This window comes from Octopus bimaculoides, chromosome 8 (genome assembly GCF_046866305.1).
Source record: "Octopus bimaculoides isolate indiv1 chromosome 8, ASM4686630v1, whole genome shotgun sequence".
NCBI lineage: Eukaryota > Metazoa > Mollusca > Cephalopoda > Octopoda > Octopodidae > Octopus > Octopus bimaculoides.
The window spans coordinates 32702733-32719322 of NC_142935.1; the positions used below are offsets into that span (position 1 = coordinate 32702733).

At 35.5% G+C, this 16590-nt stretch overlaps 1 protein-coding gene across 2 annotated transcripts in view; it reads left to right on the forward strand.

Moving 5' to 3' along the window:
- The window catches only part of LOC128248513 (polyisoprenoid diphosphate/phosphate phosphohydrolase PLPP6-like), a 46914-nt gene extending 31430 nt beyond the window's left edge, over window positions 1-15484 (forward strand). For both annotated transcript variants that reach the window (XM_089356338.1, XM_089356339.1), the window contains one exon: window positions 6517-15484. In XM_089356338.1, the coding sequence (XP_089212464.1) occupies window positions 6517-6896 (380 nt within the window). In that variant the 3' untranslated portion in view covers window positions 6897-15484. The remainder of the gene's footprint in view (window positions 1-6516) is intronic.
- Window positions 15485-16590: the final 1106 nt, after the last annotated feature.

The following is a 16590-nucleotide window of genomic DNA, read 5'->3' on the forward strand; positions in this document are numbered from 1 at the left end:
CCATTTACAGCTGAGTGGGCTGGGGCGACATGAAAAGCTTTACCAGCAGCTACACCACCTCATCTCTCACTGATCATGCCATCACTTTTCTAATTACCTGCATTATTCTGCTGTTGTAATAAAATGAGAAAAGAGCTACATATGTCATCATCCCTTTCTATATTATCTCTCCCTCTCTTCTGAACCACTTCCTTTTAATATCCATTCCTTATTCTTAACATGGTCCTTGGTCATTCATATTTTTTTTTTTCATATTCCCCTTCTATACTGCAGTCATTACCCCCATCTTCTCCCAAACTCCTTCCTATTATAGTTTTGTTGGTCATCTCCTATAACACCACCTCATGACTATTGTCAATCACACCCACTTCTTTGTTCTTCAACATTCACTTCTGAACACCTTCACTTCTATCTCTGTCTGTCTTCACACTCTTTCAACCTTTATTCATCCTTTCCACTCCTCACCTCCCTATCTCTTATCCCTTCATCTCTCCTCTAACTTTTATTCTGCTGCTCATCATCCTTTCTCTACTGCCAGTCATCACATTCTCTTCCCCTAAACCCTTCTATTGTCATCCGTCTCTCATTCTTATAGCTATTTTCCCAACTCAGATTGAACATTGATCCTCCCCTTCCATAGTTCACTCACCACTACATTCACTCTTACTCTTATTCCTAACCATAATTACACTCTCGGAGTGGTTGGCATTAGGAAGGGCATCCAGCTGTAGAAACTCTGCCAAATCAGATTGGAGCCTGGTGTAGCCATCTGGTTTCACCAGTCCTCAGTCAAATCGCCCAACCCATGCTAGCATGGAAAGCAGACGTTAACCGATGATGATGATGATGATCTCTCACTGCCCCCAAGCACACTTGCAAATTTTAGCCACCTACCCATTCTGTTCTTCCTCCATGCTTTCTTCTCTTCACCTTCTTCTTCTGTGATGGTATGCTCTGATACTTTTTCACTACCAATTTTGTCTCCATTTCCAGCTCCACCCTAGTTGCTCCCATCCATTCTTATACAATGGAGTAAACATGTATCTCCTCTATAACAAGCCTGTTCCTGTTCTTTCTAGCATACTTTAACCTCTCAACATTTTGCATAAAAACCACTGCCCTCCCTTGTACTTCCTCTCAGTTAGATAGGCTCTTTAACTACTGAGTTACATGGAAACCTCACATAAAAAGTACCTGTACTTTTAGTAAAATGTTTAGCATTAGGAAGGCCATCCAACTATAGAAACTATGTATGTATACGAATATGTGTGTATACATAAAGATATATGAGTAAATATATATGTGTTTAGCACATGTACACTTTATAAAATGTTTGGCATTAGGAAAGGCATTCAGAAACTATGCCAAACTATATAAGTGTATACATAAATATGTGTGTATTATCATCATATGAGTATATATGTGTTTGTGTTTATATATGTATGTGTTAACACACACATACATGTATGCATATGTACGCATGCTCGTGTGCAGTGTGTATGTGTTCGCATACGAGATACAATTAAGTCAAGTGGATAATGACAATGAGAATTCGTAGTAAAGCTATCATTTTCCATTCAACATCCTACATGTAATAAATGTACCGAGATAGGAAAAAAGTGAGAGAAGGATAAAAAAAATATCAACGATAGAAAATAAAATACACTATTTTTACTCATAATTGACATTACTGAACACATTTTGTAACTGCTCTGTTGTTGCTGTTTTGTTCCCTCCTTCTCCTTCTTATCAAAATGTTCAACTGTTATTTCTATATCGAAACTAATCAGTGTATGTATATTCGTTAGGCTGTGTTTCTGTGCGAGCGTGTATTTGCTAATGTTATCTGAGTAGCCGAATCGATTTTAATTATTCATTCAGAACCGCCTCCCTTGGGTCACAAAACCGGGGTATTGGTGATGTACACACGTGTTAGATTAGATATAAAAATAAGATAACAGTCAATGGGTTCAGGATGAAATTAAATGCTTTTAACGTAAGCTTTAATTAATTTTTATTTTGTTTTTCACCTTTTAAATCTATGAAAATCTATTGATCTCTGACACAGGAACAAAGGTTTCATCTGATTTATAGAAAACCACTGCATGGTGTTCAAACTCCTTTTGAAGGGCATAAAACGACGTAAATGTCGACTATACAGTGTTGGTCAAAAGTCGCCCGACAGTAAATCAAAACCATTTAATTCCAAAATTTATTTATGTTTAACAACTGATTGAATTTAATAAAAGCATGTAAATATGAAACATCATGAAAATTGTTCAAACTGAAGTCCTTCTTGAGCGACACATTTTTCCATTCGAGTCAATACAGAATTACAGATAGTATTTTCCACTTTCCCTTTATGCTTATCAAATTCTTACGTAGTTTCAATGTTACTAGCAAAGTAGTGTGATGAGATTCATTGATGCTCATGCATTGATGAAAAGCATAAACGATGTGAAGCGAAGTGAAACGGCTTTATATAGGAATTAAGACATCGTCATTATCTGTCATTAAGGAAATTGGAAGCTGTGACATTCAGGCCTTTTTCTGAAATTAATAGCAGCGTGGTTGAATTGGAACGGATGCAATCGAAAATCGAAACCTAGTTTTCTATGGCATGGAACTTGGATCTTTTACGCAATTACTAGAAATAACAGCTAAATTTTCCTCCAGTTGTACCTTCCCGCCTCTTAAAATGAAAGAAGGACGGATACATTGGATACACACTTCATAAAAAGATAAATAATAAAAGGAATTTTATGATCAGGAAGGTTTTTTTTTTTTTTTTCATTGGACTTATTCGATCAAAGATGACATCATGCTTAGCAACAATATCTTCCCTTGGAGTTTACGTATTTCTCCACTACTATTAGAAATATACAGGCTTATATCTACGTGCAATTAATCTTGTGAAATTAAGCCACACTAAGGATTTTTCAACAGTTTGGGATGAGGATCAAACCGACTAATTACCTTTTTTTAAAATTCATCAGGAATTACGTGCCTTCCCTCCTCACATAATGAGAGTTGTGAGCTTTTGATTAAAGCGTACACATGTATATGTGCTTGGGTATAAGCTCACTTGCATAATGGTACAAAGTTGACTACTAGATACAATGCACAAGGCCAGCAATCTTGAAGTGCAGGGTTAGTCGATACCATCAACCTCCGTATTTTACTGGTACTTTCTTTTATCAACCTTGGAGGGGTGGAAGGCAAAAACTATCCTCTCTGTAGAATATGAACTTAGAACGCAAATAGCCAGAACAAATACCTCAAAACACTTCCTCCCGACGTTCTAACGATTTTCTGTCAATCTACTACCCTCTGTGAAACAATACTTAGGAGAGTAGCAATGAAATGTGGGTTATGGGTAAATATATATATCTATATATATAGTCTGCTACTGTGCAATTATTATTTTCGTTCAACGATCCAGGAGTTCTAGAAGTGGGAAATCAATATTTTATGTTGTCTGTTGCCTATTTTAGGGTATTATGCGTTGTTATTGCTTTGCTCCAGGTCAGCCCTAGTCGAATAAATAGATTTATAATCAAAGGCATATCAGTCATGACCACTCCACCTATTTTTGTTAGGACTGTATTAGCTTATGCATACTTCCTTTATTAAATTGTGTACTTCAATGGAAATTTGGCAGCTATTTCTAGTAGTTGCATAACCATATAGAGGGTTCCTTGTTGGTTTGTATGGTCATTGATTAATGTTTAGCTCCAAGTCATCCCTGATCGAGCAGATCTGTGATCAAAGGTATCCCAGTCACGATCATCCTGTCTTTTTTTTTTTTTTAGTTCTAGTGTATCTAGGAAGACTATCTCATCTTATGTATCTTTCCTTTTTTTTTTTTTAAGATGTGTGGTTTAATGGAAATTTGGCTGCTATTTCTAGCAGATTGCGTAACTATATAGAGAGCATCCCGTTGGCTTGTATAATCACGAGTTATTTATGTATCCCTGATCAAGCAGATGTTTGATCAAAGTCAATTCAGTCGTGACTGTCTCGTATTTTTTAGTATGTTTGGAAGGGCATCCAGTCGTAGAAACCAAGCCAAATTCAGACTTGAACCTGGTGTAGCTCTCTGGCTTACCAGTTCTAGCCAAGCCGTCCAACCCATGTCAGCATGGAAAGCAAACGTTAAATGATGATGATGATGATTGATGTGTATTTTAGACTACATTATCAGGTGTGTCCATCCACTTTATATATATATATATATATATATATATATATATATAAAGACTAGTGTGTAATGTGAAGGTGATTTGCCTGCTATTTCTAGCAAGGCGAACGATGGCTAGAGACTCCCTCCTTTACTCTACCAATCTAGGAATGTGGTTGTGCTGATTGCTATGTACTTTAACGATTTCATAGATCATTAATATTTACTACATTTATTGTGTATAGAATAGTGCATGTTTTAAGATCTCTTTGTATCAAATATTATATAGTACAGGAAGAGATGCGGTAGGTTGCTGGGCGAAATGCCATGAGGTATTTGGCTCTGTCTCCTTTTATCCTGAGTTCAAATACTACCCAGGGTATAGTGCCAGTGATATGCAGTATCAACGGATTATGTTACTCAAATTTTTTGTTTTGTCCTTTTGTGTGAATTCATTGGTTCCATAATCGTAAAAAGATTGAATTCATTAAAATTAAAAGCAAGCGGCAGCTTAAGGACCAGAACCATTTGTGTTTTAGATACGCACCCTCCGAGAAACTGAGTGAAACTAATATGGTCGAGAAATGCAAACGAAGTCTCGAGTAGGAAGCCATTCGTGGTCGCTTGCTCTGCTAGAAATAGCAGCCAAATATCCCATTATCATTTTGGTGAAGTAACGAGATACTGGATAATGTAATCCTAGAAATAAAATGCTCCCAGGGAATAAAAATGGCTATGATTAGGTGTGCCTTCGCTCGAATAAGGCTAATCTGGGACTACACAACAATATGTACTTTTAATTCTTCCCCGAAGACAAATTTCGCAGAAACGTCAGAATTCACCTTTTCTAATTCTATACTGCAATATGAATTTATTATTATTATTTTTTTTTTCATCAACGTTGATCACCAGAATTTCCTCCAACTCGATTTTTGCTTTTGTCACTAACGCCATGCCTACGATGGTTATGGTTAAATGAAGGGAAATAACTCTTACAGTCACATGTAACACTGGTTCCAATGCACACTTAATATGCAAAAACAATGAAAATTTTGGGGGCTATCTTTATTTTGCACTTCCAGAATAACTATTCAAATTTCACTACATTGTTCGGCAATATATCAAGGGTCAATAAAAAATATATTAAATGCTGGCAGAAAAATTTTCCTCTAGTTGTATGGTGTTTGTTACTAAAATAGACTGCAGGATCCAGTATTTACAATCGGAGCAAACAAATTTGACGGATCTTGTTAAATTTCTTTTAACCACTTGAAGTGTTTTGAATTTTCACCAGATTGGAGGCTACTGACTGACAAAAATCACCTCACTTTAAATACTTGTAACCTCTATATTAATTTATGGAAAAAAAAAAACCCAAAAAACAAATGAATGCAATTTTCGTCATCAGCATGCAAAACTACATCTTAACTACATACCTTGAAAATAATCTGGTGACAATTTGAAATACTACTAGTGCTTTGAAGAAATTTAGCAAGATCCAATTGGGGACAAACAGTATGGGTAACTTAAGGCAGAGTTTTAAAACTGGGCTCTGAAGAACTCCAGAGATCCTTTAAAAAAGGCGGGGACAGGTGTGATACGGTGACATTAAACAGAATATTATGAAAATATTTTTTCAAAATTGTTTTTGTTTTCATAACGAGAATAAATTCTCTTCCAAACATAATTCTCATTTTATTTAATGCCTTATTAACGTTAGTGTCTAGGGGGTCTTTAAAAATAGAAATATGGATTACGGTTTTTGGGAGATTGTATAACAGGTTCCTTGACAAAATAAGTTTTGGGAATTGCTAACCTAAGCTATGGTGACTAAATTCTGGATATTTTATGCATCTCTTTCCCTTTTGTTTTCTCTCACCCTCCAACTTCTCCTGTGTGTGTGTGTTTCTAGAAATATATCTTCCAAAAATGATGATGTCTATTCACTTTTGAAATATCTCTGTGTATGTGTGTATATAAAACATGCACTCATACACATAAAAACATGACAAAACTATGTTTAGCCTTATAACATTTAAACCAGTCATATCTGGCCACATTAGTCCACCTGTTTTATATTCAAAAAAGCCAGATCTAGCCTTTCATACATATCCTACAATTTCATTCTAAAAATGAACAAACACATCATCAAAATCTCGAAGCTATGGGATAATGCATGATTAATTCAAACAATGTGAATAAAGAGGCATACATTTGACAGAGTAATCTGAATGCTAAAGGGTTAAATTTATTTCCATCTATCTATCTATATTTATATATATATATATATATTGCTGAGTTTATTTAACAACTGTTTGTCTTTCTTTCTGTTGTAGGTTTAATATTTGACGTCCTGTTGGTATGTCTTATAAAATGGCTGGTTCAACGACAACGACCCAGTGCAAACTATATGGACATGGTTGCCGCTTCTAAAGTAGACCAGTACTCCTTTCCATCTGGTCATGCAACACGGGCCTGCTATCTGGCAATATTCATAGCCAAACAAGTACCAGATTCAAGGAAATTGGTTGTATTTACTTACACTTGGGCTGTTTTTGTGTGCTTCTCTAGACTCCTCCTTGGACGCCACCATTTTACCGATGTTTTATGTGGCTCTATAATTGGCGTTCTTGAGTTTTATGTACTGGATATGCTTTGGATTTCACAGTCAACGTGTTCTTTTATTCTTAGCCCGCTATTAGGCGAGTTGGTGTAACTTTCTTTTCTTAAAAGTTTAAATATTTGGTGGGTGTCAAAAAAAAAAAGCAAAATTGCAAACAAAACAGAGATGAACAAACAGCTAAGTTGAGATAGGGTGGGTTTAATAATAAATAACAATTGGCTAACTTATTTGATGAGTGGTAATTTTTTTAAATCATATTTTGAATTTTTTTTTTCGTACCTTTGAAAGATTGATTTAATATTTCACCTGTTTGCTGTAAAGATTATGTGCTACACAAGTTTTTAGTTTTCATTGGGTGATGAATTATATTCCATATGTGTTTGAGTTGTCATGTGTTTTTGTGCTTTCTGCTAATACTTTAGAGTGGAGGCTCTCAATATGGATGGTAGTGCCCCCAAGGGGGCACTGGGCATGTCAAAGGGGATGTTAGGCTTTAGGTGTTGGTATAGTATCATAATTAACATACTAAATTTTACCCATTGTAGTAATTGTATTATAATGATTATTGAAATAAAAGTGCAAGATAAGTAAAGACCCTCTCGGTCATGAATGACCGTGGGGTTGCACCTAGAAAGTTCTCCTCTAAGGCATAAGTCCAGGCAAGGTTGTTTATGGAAGACCAGCAGTCACCCATGCATGTCAGTCTCCTTTCTTCATGCCACCAATGGTATCCAAGGAAAAGGCAAAGCCTGATACAGGTTGGCACCAGTGATGTCGCAACTCATTCCTACAGCTGAGTGAACTGGAGCAATGTGAAATAAAGCATCTTGCTCAAGAACACAACATGTAACCCGGGCCAGAAATCAAACTCACAACCTCATGATCGTAAACTCGACGCTGTAACCACTGAGCCATAAGTAGTATGCTGCTATTTGTAGTAGGCCAAGCAACTGTGAAGAATCTAGACAGTAGCTCAACTTGATATAGAAAATTTAGATAGATCTCATCAGGCACAGGAAGTCATTAACTTAGAATGTATGAAGTAAATTTACAACTTTTGTCTTTATTAATTTTTTGTCCACTGTTAATAGTTTATACAACCCATTGTTTGAGTAAAACTTATAAATTATCATCCATGTCAAGTTAGTTTAGTTGTGATACCTCACTCACCGCTTAGGTGGGTTCTACGGGAAAAAAAATGATGAAGAACCACTGCTTTAGAGTATTTGCTGAATGGGTTGTTATATCATTGGTTGGTAATTGTGTAGAATTTGAGTTTTGAGTGGTGTATGTTGTAGTTTGGGGTTGTATGAGGTTGTGTGTTATAGTATGATGTGTCTATTACATATGAATGTGTGTGTGTGTGTGTTGTATTATTTTATTTGGATTGTGATGTGTAAAGTATGTGCTATGTGGTTGTTATTTTATTGAATGATATTTACTGTATATTAACATGTATAAGGAACCCTTTTTTGTCAAAAGTTAGGTTAAAAAAATATGGGAGTTTCTTACACGTGGATAGTATTTTAATCCCTTAAAAACCTTTTTGGGTTCCTTATACATGTTAAAATACAGTATATACCATGTAAGTTGTATGTTTAGTGTATTTTCTGAGTTGTGCTATTGAATTGAAAGTGTCCTACATAGAATATGTGCTATTCCTAACAGCATTTTTGGCTGTTTCATATGGGGTAATAACTTCTGACATAACTTTTTAATGTTTTTTTTATTGTGTTATTATTATACCTAATACTCCAATTATTATTTCAAGATCCTTGCACCTTGACAGTTCCTCAAATTCCTTCAGGGCAATGCTTTGGTCAAAATATTTATCAGAGATTTTCTTGCCAGAACTTGATTCTCATATCTGATTTGCATTAATCTTCGTCTGGACAGACATGCCTAATATGAATGTGGCCAGGTTGTAGTAAAGTGTCATAATTGATACATGATTATATTACTTTTCATCTGTTTGATGATAATAATCATTCACTGGGTCTGGAAGGCACTTTCAGCTTGACAGCAACTGCAATGTTGAATTAGGCACATATACAGGGGTCTTGTGGTAAACTTTGTTTTTCTTCAGGTGTATATGATGGGTTTGAGGTGTCAGCAGACATTTTTGTAGCAGGTTTGATTTCCATCTAGTAGCCATGCCTCCTCATTGCAGCTTTCTTTGACTGAGTTCTTTTCTTGAATCAAATATAGTCCAATGATTGTTACATGTTATCTTGAGTGTTGCCAGACACTAGCTGTGCCACAAGTTAAAAATAAATAAATTAATACCTTTGCATTCTATGATCAGCGATGGTCTGGGATGTTACTGTGGGTGTTGACAAAAGTAACTGGCAATATTTTCTAGATCACTTTTGTTTAAAGATTATGGACAATTTTCAAAATTCCTTGGCTTAGAAAATCTACCTGGAAATAGCAGTCTTTGCCATTTTGAGATAAGTTGCATAGGCATGACAATATAAAAGCTGGATATGTCTGGGATGTGACACAATGAAGAAACTGTTGTACATAAACATGTCCAGTGCTTATGGATTGCCTTCCCAGTTACTTTTGCATGAAGGAAACTGAAACTAGTATGATGACTTTTTTTTTTGTTCCCAACTTCTTTTGCCAAGTCAAAGCAAACAGTTTTCTTCTATTGGCTAGAGTGGAAGATCTTGTGCAGTGGATGAAATTGAAAGGGTTGATCTCAGATTGCTTGTATGTAAACAGAACCCTTATCAAAGGTGAGAACAGAAAGAAGTAAATTTTATAAAAGATGATGAATGAAAGTTGTCTCTTTGATAAGAGCGAAAGGTTCAATAATTCAGTTTTATTTGTCAGCTGGTTCAGGGAGAATGCATTTGACTTATGTTGACACTTGTCTGGGTTTTCAGATTGTTCTTATTTGTCCAGTATAAATAACTCATATTTACAAGATGTATGTATTTGTTTTATAGTGTATATATGTTTTCTAAATTAAAAAGAAATTTGTTTTGAATGTTCAAAATTTTTTAAAAGGTTGAAAGAACAATGTTAAAACTTTTGATCTGACTTGTTATTGTTTTTTTTTTCTGATGCCCTTGGGGCAAATACATTTTTATCACTATTATTTATAAAGAAAGGCAAGGAAATTGAATGAGTTAGTCAAGCACTAGATCTTATAATTTGTTGTATTTTGTGCTGCTTGTGTTGGTTCAGATCTTGCTAGAGCCAACACTTTGTCTTTCATCCAACTGAGTTTGATATGTACCAATAATAAACTGCTGTCTGTTTAATAAACTGCATATGTCCATTTAAGAAAAATTGGATTTGTTCCTAATCAACAAGAATCAGAATGATTTGAGCTGCTCAAAGAGAAAGAGAGAGAGATAGTTTCAATCATGAAACCATTTTCACTAAATTTAGGACATTTGATGTTGGTAAAGGAATATAAAAATTACCACAACCCTTGAAGTACAAGGCTTTCAAACCAGGGTAAAAAAATTAGGTTCAAATTCCTCTGAGGTTGATTTTACCTGTTATCCTGAGGATTCAAATCCTGGAGTCAATATAATAAACTGTATACTAAGTTCTGAGTTCAATTCTTGCCAAGGTCGACTTTGCTTTCATCGTTAAGGGATTGATAAAATAAAGCATCAGTCAGGTACTGGGGTTGATGTAATTGACTAACCCCCTACTCTCAAGATAGCTGGCCTTGTGCTTAAAGTTAAAAATAATTATTTAAGGGCAGTAGATTGGCTGAATCAGTTGAACATCAGAAAAAATACTTTGTGGCTTTCATTCTGGCTCTTTATTTTCAGTTCAAATCTTGCTTCGGTCAGTTTTGTCCTTTCGAGGTTGATAAAATAAAGTACTAGTTAAGTACTAAGGTCAATAGTATTTACTAATACCACTCCACTAAAATTGCTGGCCCTGTGCCAAAATTTGAAATTGTTGTTGTTGTTATTATTGAGCTCCAATATGAGAAATAAATCAGGAGTGTTCAAGCCCCAGACTTGATGCATTAATATTTAGGTTCATTCACTGTTTTCAAGATCAGATCTTTTTGAAGTTGACTTTGTGTTTCATTCTTCTGATGCCAGCAGTAGTCACACACTGCAGTTGGTTCAATTGACTTTTTATTGTCTGATCTTCTATTGCAATAACGAAAGATTGATATAATAATCACAGTGAAGCAAAAGAAACTATTGGGTTTCAGTTCTAGGCTGAACCTTGGACATTTCATTTAATCAATCATGGCTTCAGGAAAGGTTCAAAGCCAAAATATTGATTAATATTCTTTTAAAGAAACTTTCTTTTTCTTGCTTGTCTCTAAGAGCCAGTTATTTCTAATTCCATCCAACTCCTCTCATTTAAAAAAAAATTTCTTTATTTCTCTTGTCGAGATTATTAAAAACTTCCCAGGAGTTTCTGGGGGAAAAAAAGTTAAGAAAAATTTGAAATATGCTTGCTGGATCATTTTGAAGAAGGAAAATATTCCTGTGTAATGAATATCTGTGATAAAGGAATGAACTTGTAAAGTTTCTATTTAAACCTGTCATCACAATCATCATCATTATTATTACAAGAACTAGCACTATCACCACCATCATCATTAATATCATCAAAATGAACATTTGAAACTTAATATTGTAAATTATGATGATGAAGGTGATTGTTACATTCATTTTTTTAATGTAAATAATTAAATAATTTCCTTTGTGTTTTTTTTTTCCATTTGGCATCTTGGATCAATTACTAAAATGTGTATTCATGGGTCACTTGTATGAAATTCTAATTTAATCCTTTAGCATTCATATTCTGTCAAAGGTAGTGCTTATTTAATCACATTGTTTTGAATAAATCATGCATTATCTTGTAGCTTTGAGATTTTGATCATGTTACTGTGTACTTTTAGAATGACATTGTAGGGTACATGTGAGGAGCCAGGTCTGTCTGGTCTGAGCATAAAGCAGAATGTTCTAGCTGGATATAGCCAGTTTAAATGCTGAAGGGTGAACATTGAGGGATACTCACCACACAGTAGGTTCATCAATCTCTGGGAAAATTGTTACTTATGACAAATGAGTTTGTTATTTTCCCATTCACAGTTACCTTACTCCTCAGAACACAGAGCTAAGTAGTAACTTGACCAACACACACACACATACACCAAGTGAGATTGAATACTATCTCACTCGGTGAGTTATACAAAACCTTTATGTAAGGGTTTGTAATCTTGTTAACCATCTAGGCACATTCATTAAGTTTTAAGTGCTTTTGATCCAATGGTATATTGACTATTTTACCTTTTAGTATGCTAAAACAAATAAGAACTGTGTGTGTGTGTGTGTGTGTGTGTAGTATATATATATATTGTATAAGCACGGGTTGCTTCGCAACCACCTGGCTTAGGGTTCATTCTCACTGTGTAGCACCTAGGGCAAGTGTCTTCTACTATAGTCCCAGGCTGACCAAAACCTTGCAAGTGGATTTGGTAAATGGAAACTGAAAGAAGCCCGTTGTATATATATATATATATATATATATATATATGTATGTATATATGTGTGTGTGAATTTGTGTTTGTGTTTTCCCCCCACCACCACCACCATCTCTTGACAACCAAAAGTGGTGTGTTTATGTCCCTGTAACTTAATGGTTTGCAAAAGAGACCGATAGAATAAGTACTAGGCTTTAAAAAAATTGCTGGGGTTGATTCATTTGACTAAAAATTCTTCAAGGTGGTACCCCAGTATGGCTGCAGTCTAACGACTGAAGCAAGTATAAAATAAAGGACATAAACACACATATATGTATATATATCATCATTTTAAGGTCTATTTTTCTACACTTGCATGAATCGAATCAAAGCAAATTTTCTATGGTCAAATGCCCAACCTGTTGCCAACTCTAATCTGATTCGATGCAAGGTAATATTTATCCAAGGTGAGAGCTCTCTCAAAATATCAGAAATGAATGACACTGCTTGTATGACAGTTACACTCATTTACAACTATCATTCTATGTCAAAACAAGGAAACACGAACCTGCATATTCATACTTTCACACATATACAAACACAATTATATACATACAGAAGTACATATATACATGCATACATAGGATGTCTACCAAATTAAGACAAGATTTTCAGGAGTGCAATGTTTCCTTAATCAGAGTATCCCTGTGTGAATGTATTTGCATATATTTTACATGTACACACACACCACTTTCTTACTATCACTACACGCATTATTATCCTTTTATCTTTCATTCTCTTCTGCCTTTGTTCTCTTCCTTTTCACTCCTTTTTCATATGTATTACTCTCAGGCACATTCTTTACTTCTCCTTTCATCATGTTGTCTCCGTCCAGTCCAACGTATAGCTACTTCTCAGTCTCTCTTCCATTACCTTTGCCTCCCTGCCACCATATTTACACTGCCTCACTCATAAATTAGACTCATATTTTCACACTGTCTCTTAATCACACCCTTAGTTATAGCTGCCAACAAAGCACACACACACACACACACACATGCACACACATTTGGGTGTAGAAATAGAAGAATAGGTGCTCAATACATAATGAGTTTATTCATTTGAAGTTAACAGTTCACTCCATCAGTACTCAGTTTCACACTTGTATGCAATAATTTATGCACACAAGCCCAAAACTCAGAGCAGTAACAGTGAATAATAGTGATTAATCAGCATTGAATGGATATATGTGTGTCTGTGTATACATGTTTATATAGGTATAATATACATGCATATTTATATATGTATATAAACTCCATAAGTTGTACCCAGTGTAAGCTATGGACACATAAGAGGTGCAGCAATATCAAAGGAAGGCTAACTGGGAAGATAGTTTTTGTATGTGGCAAATGCTCAGGTGCTATAAACACTGAAAATGTGCAGAGAACAGCTTATGTCACATTCCAGGGAGAAAAACTACAAGTAGTTGATAGCTTCCATTACCTAGGGGACCAAGTCAGTTGCAGGGGTGGATGCTCTGAAAGTGTGGCTGCTAGAATAAGAATAGCCTGGGCAAAATTCAGAGAGTTCCTACCTCTGCTGGTGACAAAGGGCCTCTTGCTCAGAGTAAAAGGTAGACTATATGATGCATGTGTACGAACAGCCATGCTACATGGCGGTGAAACATGGGCCATGACTGCTGAGGACATGCGTAAGCTTGCAAGGAATGAAGCCAGTATGCTCCGCTGGATGTGTAATGTCAGTATGCATACACGACAAAGTATAAGTGCCTTGAGAGAAAAGTTGGACCTAAGAAGCATCACAGTGATGTGCAAGAGAGACAACTGTGCTGGTACGGTCATGTGTTGCGAATGAATGCGGACAGCTGTGTGAAAAAGTGTCACACCATAGTAGTTGAGGGAACCTGTGAAAGAGGAAGACCTGGGATGAGGTGGTGAAGCACGACCTTTGAACATTGGGCCTTACCGAGGCAAATACTAGTGACCGAGACCTTTGGAGATATGCTGTGCTTGAGAAGACCCGACAAGCCAAGTGAGACCATAGCCTGTTGCCTATGCCAGTGGGTGTAACTAGCCCACTTATGAGTACCCCTCATTCACTGGACAATAAACTTCGCTTGTGAAGACCTATTGAGGCAAGTGAAATCAAAATCAATGATATGGCTGATGACAGTACCACCTGATTGGTACTTGTGCCACTGGAACATTAAAAGCACATCCGAGCGTGATCATTGCCAGGGCAAAGGATTGGCTCCTGTGACAGTGGTATGTAAAAAGCACCATTTGAGCATGATTGTTACCAGCATTGCCTTACCAGCACATGTGCCAGTGACACATGACAAACAACAAACAACATTTGAGCGTGGTCGTTGCCAGTGCTGCTGGACTGGCTCCCGTGTAGGTAGCATGTAAAAAGCACCTTTTGAATATGGTCGTTGCCAGAACTGCCTGACTGGCCCTTGTGCCAGTGACATGTAAAAGCACCCACTACACTTTCGGAGTGGTTGGCATTAGGAAGGGCATCCAGCTGTAGAAACTTTGCCAGATCAGATTGAGCCTGGTGCAGCCTTCTGGCTCACCAGTCCTCAGTCAAACCGTCCAACCCATGCCAGCAAGGAAAGTGGACGTTAAACGATAATGATGATAATGTATATGTGAACATGTTTATATAGGTATATATATATCTATATATATATATATATATATATATATATATATATATATATACACACACACACACATACACCGTGTACATATATTTATATATAGGTATATGCATATTAAAATACCCATGTATATGCTGTACTTAATGTATATACACTTAATAGACTAGTTACTGTTGTGTGTATGTAAATTTAAAAATGATTGACAACTGTCAATGGAAATGTCTTCCTATTCGAGAAGATAAATTAAAATATTTGGTTTTGCTCTTCTTTAGTGAACAACATCTAAAGGAAGATAAGAAATCTGGTTAAAATAGCCTGTTGTTCTATGACACAATTTTTATTCTTTATTGTACAAAAAGAAATAATACATATCTTAGATCCAACTAGCCATGCTAGCATAAAATAAAGGACTTTTTGATAATGGTTAATGAATATGATAATGTTGATTGTGATGAAGTGTAGTCATTCTTTATTCTTTTTTATATGGCTTTATTATTGGTGTACATATATGGGAATATTAAAGTGTTGATGTTTTTAGTGTTTGTTTTTCCTTGTTTTAATTTCAAAAAATTTTTTATAATTTTTGGAATAACATACAACCAGATGTATGCATGCATGTATACATACGTACACACATACATTGCACACACACACACAACCACAGCACATAGGAAAACAGCTGGTGATTTATGCAGCTATATTCAGTTTCAAAGGTGTGAAAGCATGTATCTAATTCATCGGATGCCAGCTGTATGGTGGACACCTTATAGACACAGGTTTTTGTGTCTATGGAACTTTGAGTAATAACTATGCCAAGTCACTAACTGCCCACCTACAAATATATACTCTATGTAATGTTTTGAATGCATTTCTCTTTTGTTTGTACACATACAGTATGTGTGTGTGCATATATATGTACATATGTTTATTTATATATATATATATATATATATAAGTATGTGTGTATGTGTGTGAATATGTTGGTATGTGAATATTTGTGTGTGTGTATGTATATATATCATCATCATCATCATCATCATCGTTTAATGTCCGCTTTCCATGCTAGCATGGGTTGGACGATTTGACTGAGGACTGGTGAAACTGGATGGCAACACCAGGCTCCAGTCTGATTTGGCAGAGTTTCTACAGCTGGATGCCCTTCCTAACGCCAACCACTCAGAGAGTGTAATATATATATATATATATATATATATGTACAGATGGGTGTGCTCATTGAGAAAGATCAATAGTATTACGTAGAGATAATATCCAACATCTGCAATACCCATTAAACAGATTGGAAGGACAGTCGCTCACTTATGTTAAAGTTGGAGTATACCTGCCTTCTCCCATTATTTTCTTGCAGGCAACTCTACGTGACGTTTAGTGGAACTAGAACTAGAAAAATAAATACAAAAATGAAATAATCCAATAAAAATACTAACTCCATGTAGAAAATAATTACAACCAAGGATTTTTTTTTGAGAAAATCTTCACTAAAAATGTAATATTAAATCAAATTAAATAGTCCCTACAGACATTCTGCATGCTCAGCATTATTGTGTGATCCTTTCTCTGAAATTGGTTACATTTTCAGTTTATGAACTTTTAAAATAAATACTAAACTAAAAAAGGAATAAAAA